The sequence below is a fragment of the Carassius gibelio genome, chromosome A25, assembly GCF_023724105.1.
Source record: "Carassius gibelio isolate Cgi1373 ecotype wild population from Czech Republic chromosome A25, carGib1.2-hapl.c, whole genome shotgun sequence".
In the NCBI taxonomy this organism is placed as follows: domain Eukaryota; kingdom Metazoa; phylum Chordata; class Actinopteri; order Cypriniformes; family Cyprinidae; genus Carassius; species Carassius gibelio.
The window spans coordinates 9025782-9041607 of record NC_068395.1 but is presented as its reverse complement, the minus strand read 5'-3'; the positions used below and the strand labels follow the sequence as shown (position 1 = coordinate 9041607).

Sequence of the window (15826 nt, the reverse complement as noted above, 5' to 3'; positions counted from 1 at the left end):
TAACAATAAACATTGATTTTTTTTTTTACTTTGTTTTCTTTAACATTTAACAATTAGCATTGTTATTTGTTTTTTATCTTTATCAATATTTATTATTTTATTTTTCAAATTTTGCATCCTGTTTGACTAGTTTGGTTTAGTTTTCTTTTTTTAGTTTGTTCACTTTGAAAATATTTGCATATAATATTTTGCATATCTTCTGCATAGAGCAATAAAACCTATCTATAGTTGTGTTAACATACTATCTGGAAAAGGAGAAGTATATAAATATAATGGAAAAAAAAATATTCACATGACCATTAAGAAACAGCCTTATTTTAATCATAGAACACTTTCCTTTTGATTGAATCAATTTAGTTTAATTAAATGAGTCAATGTATTGCGTAGTGTTTTCTGGATGTTGTAAACTGATAAGATTTGATCAGATCACAAGAAAGAGATCCCGCCACAAATACTTTAAGGAGAGAGCTGTACATTATTTCCACCTGATTATTAAGATTATAAATATTAATGATGCATATGAATATCAGCAAAGCTTCCGTGTAATTTCCTCTGTGTCATGTTTAGCCCTTTGTCAGCATACAGATGCAGGAATTTGCACATTTGAATTGCCTCTGTCAGCGCATCCTGTTTCCCTGGACATGTAAAAGCGCATTGTCAGAACTATGAAATCACTCCTCCGTAGAGGCCCTTACATTTCTGAGATGATCCACACAAATCTGTAATGTCACAGAATCAGATGGATAAGTACATGATATGCTTTACTGTATCTGTTGTTCTATCTATCGTTCTATCGTATCGTTGTATTGTTCTGTTTATATATATATATATATATATATATATATATATATATATATATATATATATATATATATATATATCTCACGATTAATCAATTTGACAGCCCTAATATTTATTTCTATTTATTTATTTTCCTTAAAAAATAGTTGTGCTTCCCTACGTAAAATTTCCATCAGTGCTCGGGAATTCTCAAAGTTTTTGGTTGTAAATATGGTTACTAAGGTTGTTTTAGTGCATTGCTACAGTAGGTGGTTGTAGTCATAATTATTATTTGTATTGTATTAATGTTATCATGCTACAATATTTGACAGTTCAAAAAAGGCCTGTTGCTTGGTAAGGCTTATGCACAAAATATATTCTCGACATTAAACCGTCATCTCAGGGGAGCCACTGAATTTGTAAATAAATTCACAGGTGCTATATTTAGACCCATCGCTGGTGAAATGATGTTCAGGTGAATTTTCTTGAATATTTAAATGTTCTAGACCACAATGTGCCACTGCTGTCTGCATATTACATAAGCTGTGTGTGATGCACTCATCTCTCATTCCCAGCCTCTCTCTCTCTCTCTCTCTTGCTCTCTCACTTAGTAAAAATATAAGTTTCGTCTTACTTTCATTATTCAGCTGTACCTTCACTCCTCAGAGTTGCACATATGGTCTGTCATTTTAGCCCTAAAATCAAAATGGACTTTTCTTGTTCAAAGAGTTCACACTAGCCCAGAAATACACTCCAACCTTTGATTTCCCGATCCGAGGTAATGCATATCTGTCTTCTGAATCTGAAATGAGCTCCTTGACATCATAGAAGAAAAGTGTTATTTAAGTGTGCCCCGAAAAAACCAGACCGATATAGGCAGATGCTTTTATCAGCACTGGCTTGAAAGCCTTCCACATTATATAAGCAAATATGTAGAAGCTAAAAATCTGTTGGGATTGATTTTTAAGATCTGCTTTAGTCAGAGACGTGGCCCGGGGTACAGCATGTGCTGCTTGTGCGGGTGATATGAGTTCAAATCCGGCTCGTGTCAGTTCCCCATCCTGAGTCAGACCAGCAAAAGGTGACTGAATCTCTGTTCTGTTCAATTAGTTGCTTGCTAGCGGCAGGCTAATCATTTTCTTAAGTTGGATGAGTTTTAGCTGGCCATATATATATTTATGTATGTGAGTGTGTGTGATTCTGAATGTTTCTGATTTTCTCAGCAGCATTTCATAATTTATGTCTCCTTAGTTACAAGCTGACTGTTATTATTGATCATTAACCTCATCATTAACCCGTACTTTATATCTGTACTTGCGCTGTGAAAGAAAATCAAATCTCGTTATTAATTACCCACCTGATTAATCTTAAATTGTTCTTTGAATTGCCAGAATTAATAAGAATGCTAAATTAAATAAAACTGCCCTCATTTGTCATTTTTCACAGAAACGTGAAATTATTTTTTTGATTTAGTCATGTTCATATTTTAATGGTTCACATGCTCAAGTATTGTCCCCTGGGCATTGAATAATAAATGTCTGTTTCACCTGATTATTGGTCATTGCATTGTCATGATGGAAAGGTCATCCATCATGTGGACACAGAAATTTTAATTCTGTCGTTAATTAATTAGTTGTATTTTTTTGTTCTTTGTGCACAAAAAGTATTCTCATAGCTTCATGACATTACTTTTGACCCACTGATGTCACTATTTTATCGATGTCCTCACTTCCTTTCTGGGCCGTGAATGTGGTAGTTATGTTGCTGTCTGTGCAGGGTCAGAAAGCTCTCGGATTTCATCGGAAATATCTTCATTTGTGTTCTGAAGATGAATGAAGGTCTTACGGTTTTGGAACGACACGAGGATGAGGGATTAATGAGAGAATTTTCATTTTTGGGCGAACTAACCCTTTAAAGCCAATCTGCAAAAGCAAACGTCAGTGATGGACTTTTTCCTCTCACTGGGAAGTTCACAAGCTCAAAGCTGGATGGATTTTTTTTCCAGACTAAGATTTTTGTGAAATCAGAGATGATTTGGTTGAGAGCTCAAGGGACTGGATTAGGATATCATTGCTAAGTACGCGTCTTGCAAATCCCACCTGATTTCTTAAGAATGTTCGATTGCCCTCAGAAGACTCAGTTAATGCATTAATTATGCACCCAATTTACATAAACAGTCAATATGGAACTTGAAAATAGAATAAAAACATGGATTTGTTTTTGGGTTTTTGTTTTTCAATTGGAAATATTTTGTAATGTTATAAACACTGGCGCTACTCATAAATGATTAGTCTTAAAGGGTTAGTTCACACAAATATTAAAATTATGTCATTAATAACTCACCCTTCATGTTGTTCCGAACCCGTAAGATCTCCTTTTATCTTTGGAACACAGTTTAAGATATTTTAGATTTAGTCCGAGAGCTCTCAGTATTTGCTTTTACCATACTATGAGGTTATGTTTCTGTAATGCTGTATTTTGATTAGTCTTGTGAATAGCTTAAATATTCTAACAGACATGATGTGTTTTTTTTTTTCTGCAGGCACAACGAGACAGCCCAAAGAGGGGGAGGTCCCAGGTGTGGACTACAACTTTGTGAGCATTGAGCGGTTTATGGAATTAGAGAAAAGTGGGGCTTTGTTAGAAAGTGGAACATACGAAGGTAAGCGAAATACACTGTTAAAGCTCCTGCATCTCAATAAATGATTACCTCTCGCAGTAAAGCTTATATCACGCCTGTTCCACCACTGAGGCCCGGAATATACATTTCCTTAAATTTGCTTTATTTTACTGCAAGAAGGAGCACGTATTGCTTTGACATTGAGCAGAGGTATTCAGAACTAGTGCAGTTTGGTCTCTTGAGAGCCGACACTGAGGTGTGTGAACTACTTTCTGACACAGGTTGCTTTTCTCTTCATGAGGCGAGGAAGATCCTTCCCATGACTCTGTGCGGCACAGCTTCAGTGACAAACGCTTTGAGAATAACTTTATATTGACTCTAAAACAGCTGAGAAATGATTTTGGACGTTCTTATATTCTCCATATGTCAGTGAAGAAATGTTGAGTTTTATAGTTTCGATAAAGTACATTTAATGGGAATCATATCAGTTATCAGTGAATATTAGAGTGATTTTTCCCTTATTCTTAAATCAACTTCACAGTCGTCTAATATTCTTTTGAAGTTAATCTTAATTTAATAACACTTTTCAATGTAATCTTCAGCAAGATCCAAAATGAATATTCAGTATCCATAATAATATAAATTGAAGTGAAGCTTCACTTGTAGCAATTTTTTTCATTTATTTAAAATCTATTTTTAACATCAGTCATTTTTTTAATCAGTTTTTTAATGGTTAGAATTGTATTATCACTGTATTCCTAATACTGAATAAAATCAAAATGAGTGCAACATTATTTATTAGCTTTGATATCACGTTTATGCTAGTGTCCTGTGTTTCTGTTAAACAAATAAATGCATTTTTTTTCAACTTTCTATTCGTCAAAGATTGCTGAAATTATTTAGTTTCTTCTCAAATATTAATTGTTTTTAACATTACTAAGAAGAAGAAATCTTCCTTGATTTCTGAAGGATCATGTGACACTGAAGACTGGAGGAATGATGTTGAAAATACACAGGAATGAAAAAAAATATGAAAATAGAAAAATAGAATTATGCAGCCTTGATGAGGAAAGAAGAAAAATTGTGTATGCATTTTGTCCAATTAAATGCTTCCCTGAATGTACCATCTGTCTCTGACTAACAATAGCTAGCAAACGAATCATGGTTCACATCAACACAGTAAAAACAGCTGTTTTTAATTGAATGGGATATGTAAATAGAAATCAGCACAATATATAGGAATTCTGGGACACAGGCTGTAATTTAACTGAATCTATGAGCTTCACCTCTTCTGTTTCCATCCCCATAGACTCCAAATGAATTCCTGGAGCCTGTGCTGTAACCACACAGGAGCTCCGTTTTTAATCATTAAACAGATTTCCCTGGATACACATGATTTCTTTTCAATCTTGAATGAAACGATTGAGTTGCCGGTGAACGAGGAAACATCACACCGAAAAAAAAAAAATAACTCCAGCAAAGTCATTGAAAACATGATTGAAAAGTTACTTCAAGTCAGACTTAGTAGCTATGAAAGCATAAGTCCCACAAATGTGTTTTCTGTTGTTTCTAGATAACTTCTATGGCACGCCAAAGCCTCCTGCCGAACCCACGCCGATGCTGTTTAATGTGACGGACCAACTCTTGCCCGGTGCCCGACCCAGTGCAGAGGGAAAAAGGAAGAGAAATAAGTCCGTCAGCAACATGGAGAAGGACAGCATTGAGCCGCCAGAAGAGGAGGAGGAAGAGAGCCCCGTCATCAATGGCAACGGCATCGCCATCACACCAGGTTAAGACCCCCCACGGTTACTGAGACGGTTTAAACTGACCCAACCGAGTCAATTATGACCTCTACGACTCGTTTCTAATGAAAGACGTTTCAGACCAGAGGATGATGCTTTATTTAAACTGTTCAGTTGTTACATAACTCCAAGATGAGGTTTTGAATCATACTGAGCCGATTTTAGAAAAGCTGCTGATATTAGTTAGAAATAATCAAGGCATTTTTCCAAACGCAAAACATTTATATTTATTCATTTAATCTACTAGTGTAACAGAATAATATGGAACTGCTTATTACTGTTAATTTAATCATTTTAATATATGTTTTAATATAAAATGGCACACAGAGATTTCCTTGAACATTTCAGAAGTTCTGTGATGTTTCTCCAAATGACATTTGGGGGACTTCAACAATCAGTTTCTCCTCATCTGTGTTCCATTGTGAAAAAGTCGTACCCTTTAGCATTCTCCTTAGAAGAGTCCTTATTAAGGAAATCATATCTCCAAAAGAATATTAAATACTGAATGTAATGTTTTTGGACACTTAATTGCTGGTTAACTGCAATGATTTGAGAATTTATTATAGTTTAAATGTATATTAAAATCAGTTAGCTGAACTTTAATTTCTTTTTTTTTATCCACTTGAGTATGGCTTAAGTACATATTTATATGCAATTTCATAATTACTTTAAATTGTCTTTGGAATAAGTGTATTGATGAATGTATTGACGAGCATTTATGGTAAACTAAAATATGCTTTATTATGATTTCCTTTGAAACCTGTGTGTGTTTGTGTGTAACATTTGTAATGATTAATTTGCAATTTAGTACATATATATATATATATATATATATATATATATATATATATATATATATATATATATATATATATATATATATATATATATATATATATATGGATTAGTACATAGTTTAGTATTTAGCACATATAGCCATGGCCAAAAGTTTTGAGAATGAGAAAAATATGAATTTTCTAAAATTCATGCTGCTTCAGTGTTCAGTAGATATTTTTGTCAGATGCTCTTCTGTTGACATGACACAGGACTGATGGTAGTGCTCACATTTTCTTCTCTGCACCAGCTTTTTTTCCGTATGCCCCAAACAATCAGAAAGCAGGTTAAGCAGTCCTCAGCAGTCCAATCCCTTTAATGTGTGCAGAATGTCAGTTTGTCCCTGATATAAAGTGCCTTTTGCACAATTGTATAAACATTTGTAGCCTGTTTGGATGCAGTCTAAAAACATTTTAACATTTTAATTTAATAAATGTAGAGGAGTAAAAAAAAAAAAAAAAAACGAATTAATCATGTGATAAAAAGAGTTCATTTTGACAATCCTTGTCACTCCTTTTTTTTTATGGACCTGTATCTCTTTGTCCAATCCTTTATAACACTCTACTGTCAAATATGTCTCTCAGTCAGAAGGTCATGCTCGACACTGATTTATTTTGTTTTCCCACACAGAATCGAGCGAACATGAGGACAAGAGTACTGATGCTTCGGGAGACGTGCCCATCCAGCCATGCCCACCCGAGACCCCCACCCTCACCACCACAGATGCCCCTGAGGAGGAAGGAGACGCCCCCAAGTCCCCACAAGACTCGCAGGACAATGAGGAACTGGGCCCTTTGCCAGATAACTGGGAGATGGCCTACACTGAGAAAGGAGAAGTTTACTTCATAGAGTGAGTGAAGTGCACTTCAAAGCACACTTCATAATAAAAGAGGTGGTGAACATATGGAGCGCTACCTGTTGCAGTGTCCTCTTTTACAGACCGTTACAGACGGCTGAATTATTTATGCATGCTGTATTGAGCTCACTCAGTTCAGTTCAGTTCAGTTTATTGCATTTTGCATTTCAGAACTTCAGCATATGGTAGGGATGGAAAAGTAGAGTCATTAAAATTATATATATATATATTTTATAATTTTGAAGATATTCAGTTTAAGTTCTTTCAACTGATTAATTAATTTTTATTGATGTAAAATTACTTCATTTAAATTTATAAAATATAAATGCATTTATATGAATAATTTGATTAATATGCAAATAATAATTGTAAATTAATATTTTCATATATTTTTCAATATTTCAATCAAAGGCAATTGTACAAATTTTTATCTGTTCATATTATTTAATGCACCTGAGTTAATTTGAACTAAACTAACATTAACAAAGATTAATAAATACTGAGGAATAATAAATGTTTAGCTCATTGTTAATGTTAGTAAATATGTTATGGTAACTAATGGGACCTTATTGTAAAGTGTTACTAAATGTTTAATGCTAGAAGGACAGATTTGAACTCTTTGGAACTTTGGATTTAAATGAACATTTTAGTGATGAACTGACACATTGGATTTAGCTGAGCTATGAATCATGATGAAGAATGAATGAATCAGTATAAATATGATTCTTAGGAGCAAGAGATGTTCCTCTCCCCACCATCTGTCCTTAATGAAAAACAAGGGACTTGATAAAACTATTGATTGTCATTGTGTTAACTGGAGAAAACCCCTGCTACTGTGACTGAGGCCTTCTGGGATATCTAGTCTAGAATGTTTTACATTTCAAAGCTTGAAGCTTGTACCAACATTTGGCAGACATAACACACATAAAAACGGTTTTGATTTGTATCATGGTAGCTAAACTGTATTATACATACTGTTAATTGTTGCAATATTTGTTCTTTTCAGTCACAATACCAAAACAACGTCATGGCTCGACCCTCGACTAGCAAAGAAAGCCAAGCCCCCAGAGGAGTGTGAGGAAGATGGTGAGTGTTTGAGTGTGTTACCACATGTGCGAGTGTGTTGGAGACTTTGGAAGTCGTGAGCTCTACTTGTGTCCTCCCTCTGAAAGATTGGAACGTGAAATCTGAGGGGGAGGTTTTCATCTTGTGGGTTTGTTTGTGATGTCAGAACACGATCAGATTGTGCTCTGGTTTCATGGAACATACAGAATAACAAACTTTTGACTCATGTTTGCATGCTATATTTATAAATAACAGGTTTTTTTCAGCATTGCTGTATAAGTTTATTTGTTTATTCGTTCATCTGTACATTTCTTTTGTTCATTCAACCATCTATCCAACTATCCATAAAGTCACCAATCTATATAGCCATTCATTTGTGTGTTCATCCATTTGTCTGTTAAGCATCTATCTTCCATTCATTTGTTTGCTTGTTCAATAATATGTTCAGTTGTTTAGTCAATTCATCCACCCATTCATCTATTTATCTATCCCCCCATACATATATACATTGCATTTCATTTCATTTCTAATCATCCATTAAGCCATTGGTCCTTTATTCATTAATTTGTGTGTTCATTCATTCATCCATCCATCCATTCTTCCATCCTCTATTCATTTGTTTGTGAGTTAATTCACCAGTCCTTTAAATGTCTATCCTCCATTAATTTTGCTTGTTAAATCTTTTTTTTTTGTTTAGTCATTTATCTATCCATCCATCCATTCCCTATTCATTTGTTGTTCATTCATTCACCTATCCTTTAAGTACAGTTGCATCTCAGTAAATTATTTTCAGTAAATTTTTATGACTCAAATTGTGAAACTTGTGTATTAAATAAATTCAGTGCACACAGACTGTAGTTTAAGTACTTTTTCTTTAAATTGTGATGATTTTGGCTCACATTTAACAAAAACCCAGCAATTCACTATCTCAACAAATTAGAATACTTCATAAGACCAATAAAAAAAATAGTTAATTGTTGGCCTTCTGGGAAGTATGTTCATTTACTGTACATGTACTCAATACTTGGTTGGGGCTCCATTTGCTTTAATTACTTCCTCAATTCAGCGTGGCATGGAGGTGATCAGTTTGTGGCACTGCTGAGATGGTCTGGAAGCTCAGATTTCTTTGACAGTGACCTTCAGCTCATCTGCATTTTAAGGTCTCTTGTTTCCCATTTTTCTCTTGACAATAGCCCATAGATTCTCTATGGGGTTCAGGTCTGGTGAGTTTGCTGGCCAGTCAAGCACACTAACATGATGGTAATTTAACCAACCTTTGGTGCTTTTGGTAGTGTGAGCAGGAGCCAAATCCTGCTGGAAAAAATGAAATCAGCATCTTCAAAAAGCTGGTCAGCAGAAGGAAGCATGAAGTGCTCCAAAATGTCATTGTAAACGGGTGCATTGACTTTGGTTTTCAAAAAACACAATGGACCAACACCAACAGATGACATTGCACCCCAAAACATCACAGACTGTGGAAACTTAACACTTGACTTCAAGCAACTTGGGCCATGAACTTCTCCACCCTTCCTCCAGACTCTAAGACCTTGGTTTCCAAATGAAATATAAAACCTGCTCTCATCTGAAAAGAGGACTTTGGACCAATGACAACAGTCCAGTTCTTCTTCTTCTTCTCCTTAGCCCAGGAAAGACGCCTCTGACGTTGTCTGTGATTTAAGGAGTGGCTTAACAAGAGACAACTGTAGCCAAATTCCTTGACACGTCTGTGTGCCTTGACCCCAGCCTCAGTCCATTCCTTGTGAAGTTCACTCAAATTCTTGAATCGATTTTGCTTGACAATCCTCATAAGGGTTCGGTTCTCTTGGTTGGTTGTGCATCTTTTTCTTCCACACTTTTTCCTTCCACTCAACTTTCTGTTAACATGCTTGGATACAGCACTCTGTGAACAGCCAGCTTCTTTGGCAATGAATGTTTGTGGCTTACCCTCCTTGTGAAGGGGGTCAATGATTGTCTTCTGGACAACTGTCAGATCAGCAGTCTTCTGACTGCTAGATCAGCATGATGGTGTATCAGAGTGAATCAAACTGAGAGACCATTTTGAAGGCTCAGGAAACCTTTCCAGGTGTTCTAAATCGATTAGTAGATTGGCATGTCACCATATTCTAATTTGTTGAGATTGTTGAGTGAATTGGTGGGTTTTTGTTAAATGTGAGCCAAAATTATCACAATAAAAAAGAACCGAAAAATTAAACTACTTTAATCTGTGTTTTGAACACATTGCATTTATTTACTACATAAGTTTCACAGTTTGAGTTGAATTACTGAAATGAACTTTTCCACAACATTCTAAATTACTAAGATTAAGATTCACCTGTATATCCTCCATTCATTTGTTTTCTCGTTCATTCGTTTGTAAGATCAGAAATGTATTCATTCATTCATTCATTCATCTATAAAGAAGTCATTTATCCTCCATTCCAGTCATTCATTAGTTTATTTGTAAAGACTTTCCCCACTGAGTTGGTTGGTTTGTTCATTCATTCATCCATTAAGCATCTGTCCTCTATTCATTAATTTGTTTGCATATTGATTCGCTTATGTTTTCATTTGTTTGTTAATCCATCCATCCATCCTCTCTTTGTTCATTCATCACCAATCCTTTAAGAATCTATCATTCATTTATTCATCCTCCTTTACATTCTTTAATTTGTTCTTTCATCCATCCATGCTTCCATAAAGCCATCTATCCATTCTTTCAGCCATTCATTTGTACATTTTTTATTTCTTCATTCACACTTTTAAAATTACCTAAGCTCTAAAAATGGAGCACAAGTCAGCATGATATATTCATTAGAATGTTTAAAACATGTATTTTTTATGTTTTCTTCTCAGCTGGGCTATTGAACTCAGCTTGGCTCTATGTACCCAAGTCTACCATTTTTGAAACCCTCTGTTGAATTAAAATGCAATTTAATGGGGCCAGAGAAATCAATATCTCTTTCCACAGGCCTTTAAATACCTCTCTGTGACATGACTACTAATATCCCTCTCCGTAATACAGCTTAGATCTATTTTTTGGGCAAGTCTGTGAACCAATGTAAGTTCATATGCATAATCATGATTGATTTCCGTCGTGTTCAATAATAACTGCTGCAAAGAAATCACTCTGTGTATTGCAAATTTGATCCACGTCTATTTTCAAAGTTCAGACATGTACATGATTCAGAATTGAATTCGGATGTCTGTTAGCTTTTGATCCTCATGGGGCGACACAGTTTCATCATAAGTTCCCATCGAAGGTTAGATAAAAGATGATCTGTCGGTGTCTACTTAATTATGCCTTCAAAATCAATGTAACTCACAACTCTTTGTGTAATTTCAGAGGCGTGCCTGTTTAATTTAGCAACAATGGAATAATTTTTCCATTGTTCTCACGCTCCAGAATTTACTCTGTGCTTGCTAATTAATCAGCCCTGCTTCTGGGTTTTGACAGCATAAATTTTACAGGATTTTTTAAAGATGTATCCGGCGCACATGTTCATGCTTATATTTACACTTGTGCATTCAATGCACTCAAATATACATAAGCCAGTCAGTGAATGAAAGAGCCTGAAAAAGAGACTTCTCCCATAGTTGCCATGGCAACTGCCGATGGAGGACCATTGATTTAAGGAGGACTGAGAAAGATATTTAAGGTGGTCTGGGTTAGATCATTGTCTTAAAACCATGAAAGGTCCAAAAGATCCCCCCAAAAAAACATTTAGTATTTTCTTGAAAAATATTTATTTTTTTCCAAATATAATACATGATCTGTTAAGAATAATAGTGTTGTATTTATATAAGAATAAACATTTATATAGGTATTATGGTACATTATCTGTTAAGAATTATAGTGTTATATTTATATAAACATTTTATAAATAATATAAAAATTATTATACAAATATTGTGGGAATGAGTGGGTAATATATTTGAATATTATTATTTATAATGTATTAATTATTAAAAAAAGAATACGTTTTCATATATGATATATTACGAATTATTGATGCTAATAATATTTGCTACATTTATAAATTAATATTTTGTACGTTCTTGTGGGGTTACAATATGCTGGGAATACTGACTAGGTAATCATTTTGGACATTTTGAATCTTATTATATCATTTATAACTTATTCATTAAAACAAATTATTATCTAATTGTGGTACATTATAATATAATAATGTTTAATGTTAAAATATTTGTGAAATTAACATTTTTAAAGGGGTTTTGCTGGAACATTAAGTAGGTTACATATTTAAACATTTAACAAATTATTATTATTATTATTATTATTATTATTAAAACAGATGCCTTAGAGCATGACACCATAGCCTGTTGTCCATATTCTTTGTATTTATAAATAATTTCTAATTGTTGACCTTCAATGAATGTTGAGTATGTGTTCATAAAAATATTGTTTTTTAGTTGGTTTAAAACATGTTGTTTTCCACCTTCCTGTAAGTTAAAAATCATTATGAAGAGAAGTAAAAAAATATGACCTATTGTAAGTTAATTCAATATTTAACATTTGGCTCCAATTTCTTCCATAACAAGATATGATCTTTAAAAGAAAACTATAAATCCAGCCTTTGTTATGTCATACTTCCCACATTTTTCTGTTAAGAAAGTGTCGCCATCTGGTGTGTTACTCGTCTTTTTCTCTGAGTTTAAGTGGTGTGTGTGTGACACATATAAGATGCTCGTCCTGTATCCTCTTGGATGACAGCCTGGGAAAAGTCAATTGTTAATGTAAACCCTAAATATGAGACTGGTTTCTGATTGTGAGAAGGGTCAAGCAGTAGCGGATGCGGTGTAGCCGGTTGGTGTGTGTGTGTAGGAGGGAATTGATTGCTGTAACCCTCCTAGGGAGGTGCGAGAACCTCGTTGGTCGTCACACCTGCTCCTGCCTCCTCCGGCCCAGCGTTCTGTTCAGCGCAGCATCCATTCACTCAACTAATTAATATCTGAACACAGCATGGCTTCTTTTTAAACAGCATGAGTAAAAAAACAGCTTGTCTGTAAGGCATCTTTATGTCTGTCAATGCAGAGGCTGCAGCATAACTTGTGTTTGTTTGTTTACTTGATTGCAGGTTTGTTTACTTGTTTTAATGTTTTTTATTTTTGGAAAATAAATTGAATTTGTTTTGTTTTGTTTTTTTAGCAGTGTTTGTCCATGAAAAATCTCCACTGGGATGCCATGGTATTCTCAGTGGTTGCCAGGGCATTGTTTGTGGGTTGCTAGGATGTTCTGAGTAGTTGCCAGGGCATTACTAGAAGATAGACCCTTTTCACAATGACGTCCGCTAACTTCAGCTTTTCTGTAAAGCAGTGTATCTGTCCTTATACATTTACACTGAAAGCTTCTTGGGAAAACGTGGGGGAAAAGTTGAAATATAAAAGTGTCCGTTATAGGTAAATACAAATAAAATTAATGTACTTACTGTCGGGTTCTTTTTGCGAATGACATTCTACATCTGCTTTAGATGGCTGGGAGGCTGGCTTGCAGAAAATGTAGCAATATTATAGATATGCTTTCAGATTTGTATAACGATTACGTATCCACACAAAATATACTTAAAACCGCTTCGCTTGTTATTTCGGTTTATGTCATTCCCTGGTTAATTTATTTGATGTATTTCAGTTGTTGATGTTTACTGTATATGTAATTGCAAGCTAGTTCTGCAATAAAAAAGACAATTGATTTTGAAAAAAATATTTTTTTACTATGGGAAAAATTCAATGGAGTCATATTTTTAATCTGTAATTTGAAAAGAAACCCAATATTATCCGGTTCAAGAATAAAATGGCTTTATATTAAAACAATGCAAGAGGGACAGCTGTCAAGCCGTAGTGCTAAAGAACTATGGACCTCTACATTTCCTTTAATTCCTCCGTTTAATTTGACTACCACATACCCTCTTCTTCTTTCATTATAGGCTATATGCAATTTTATCATAAAAACAGCTGACATGCATTTTATAGACTATTTACAAAAATTCTCACAATTCTTTTTTTACACAAAATAGTGTTATTTTTAGCAGCATCATATGAGCCTTTTAACAATAAAAGCATTTTATGTAAACGCAATTTGCCTATTATTTATTTATGAATTATATTGTGTCATGTTTGTTAAAATAAAGGGGAAATTGACCTCGTTTCATTGATATATAGGCTATTTAAATAGTACAGGCTTGCGGGTTTCTAATACCACATCTAAAATGTTTGTTTATTTGACAAATATATCTTAACAAACGTCATCTGCAATAAAGACAGCAAACACTGTGCGAGAGTCGCATGAATTAGAAAGTATGACTGCTCCGTTTTCAACCCCTCCCTCGATTGCAAGCGCCAAATCTTGCCGATCATTATTCTGTAAGTTCGTTTGAAATGCCTCTCCTTGAATGAGGATGAGAGTAGACAGCTGCAGTCATCCTCTAATCGTATTTGTGGCAGATGTATTTGTGTCTGGGTGAAATCCATGCTGATAGAAATAGTGCTTTACTATGCTGGTGGAAGTAATAAAACCCTGCTTTGAGTCAGAACGGAAGTTGCATGACGTCATGTGAAAAGGGTCTATTGCTGGATGTTCTTACTTCTGAGAGGTTGCTAGGGCATGGTTTGGGGGTTGCTAGGGAGTTCTTAGTGGTTGCTAGGGCATTACAAGGAGAGTGCTAGGTGTTCTTACTTCTTAGCGGTTGCTAGGGCATTGTTTGGGGTTTGCTTGGGAGTTCTGAGAGGTTGCTAGGGCATTGTTTGGGGGTTGCTAGGGAGTTCTTAGTGGTTGCTAGGGCATTACAAGGAGAGTGCTAGGTGTTCTTACTTCTAAGCGGTTGCTAGGGCATTGTTTGGGGTTTGCTTGGGAGTTCTGAGTGGTTGCTAGGGCATTGTTTGGGGTTTGCTTGGGAGTTCTGAGTGGTTGCTAGGGCATTGTTTGGGGGTTGGTAGGATATTGCTGGTTTGTTGGTTATTCTGAATGGTTGTAAGGTCATTTTAGGTCATTGCTTCGGTGTTCTGTGTGGCCGTTAGGACATTCTATGAATTTGCACTTCTAGGAAGAACAGTCATACACCTCTTGTCAATAAACTATATGTTTTGAGGTATAATTCATGTGTCTTATGTTATATGTTGGAGCTATGTTATTTTTGCGTTTGTGTGCATGTGCTTAATCTGCATGTTTATTCACACATGCAAGATGACTTCATCTGCACTTATGCGTTTCGAAGAATGCCGGCAAAAACTGCAGCATCTCCCACTGGCGATGATTTAGAAAATTAGTGCGTGAGTTTGCGCATGTAGCCAATTTCTTCTTGATGTTTCAATAATGTCAAATTTGGCTGAAAAACAGCACAAACAGGAAAAAGCGTTTTGAATGATGCATGTGATGACAGCCCTTTGTTGTCATGGTGATCTCGCCAGCCCTTTAATTTGTTTTGTGTCTCTCAAGCGGATAGAATTGCATGAAAGTATGTTGGCTGTAACCTTCGGGCTGCCAGACCTCCCCTCACTTACCGCTGTGTGTCCTAATTAAGCTTTGTTTTACACACTGACTGCCAGCTTGAACGGCCGGCTGGATTGTTTGGGATACGGAATCCAAATTCTGGCGCACACAGGGAATGTTTTTTTAAAAGACGTCTAGACTGATTTGTGCCGTGTATTATCATATACTGCAGGCATCCCTGGGGTTATTGATTTACTGGACTGGGCTTCAGTATAATGAAAACAGCGAGGAATGTTTTCATGACATGCATGCTTCGTGCCGTGCATTAAATAGCACATTTTAAGCTTGCTGCTTCTGAAGGTTTCATACACTCAGGTTCACCTTTCAACTGCTGTCATAATTATTTATAAATATGATATTATGGT

General features: G+C 35.2%; 1 protein-coding gene across 5 annotated transcripts in view; it reads left to right on the top strand.

The window, feature by feature from the left end:
* Positions 1-15826, top strand: part of LOC127946992 (membrane-associated guanylate kinase, WW and PDZ domain-containing protein 2-like) — an 87906-nt gene that overhangs the window by 49186 nt on the left and 22894 nt on the right. For all 5 annotated transcript variants that reach the window (XM_052543860.1, XM_052543862.1, XM_052543859.1 and 2 more), the window contains exons 3-6: positions 3323-3442; positions 4974-5189; positions 6667-6886; positions 7899-7978. In XM_052543860.1, coding sequence (XP_052399820.1) covers positions 3323-3442; positions 4974-5189; positions 6667-6886; positions 7899-7978 — 636 coding nt within the window. The remainder of the gene's footprint in view (positions 1-3322; positions 3443-4973; positions 5190-6666; positions 6887-7898; positions 7979-15826) is intronic.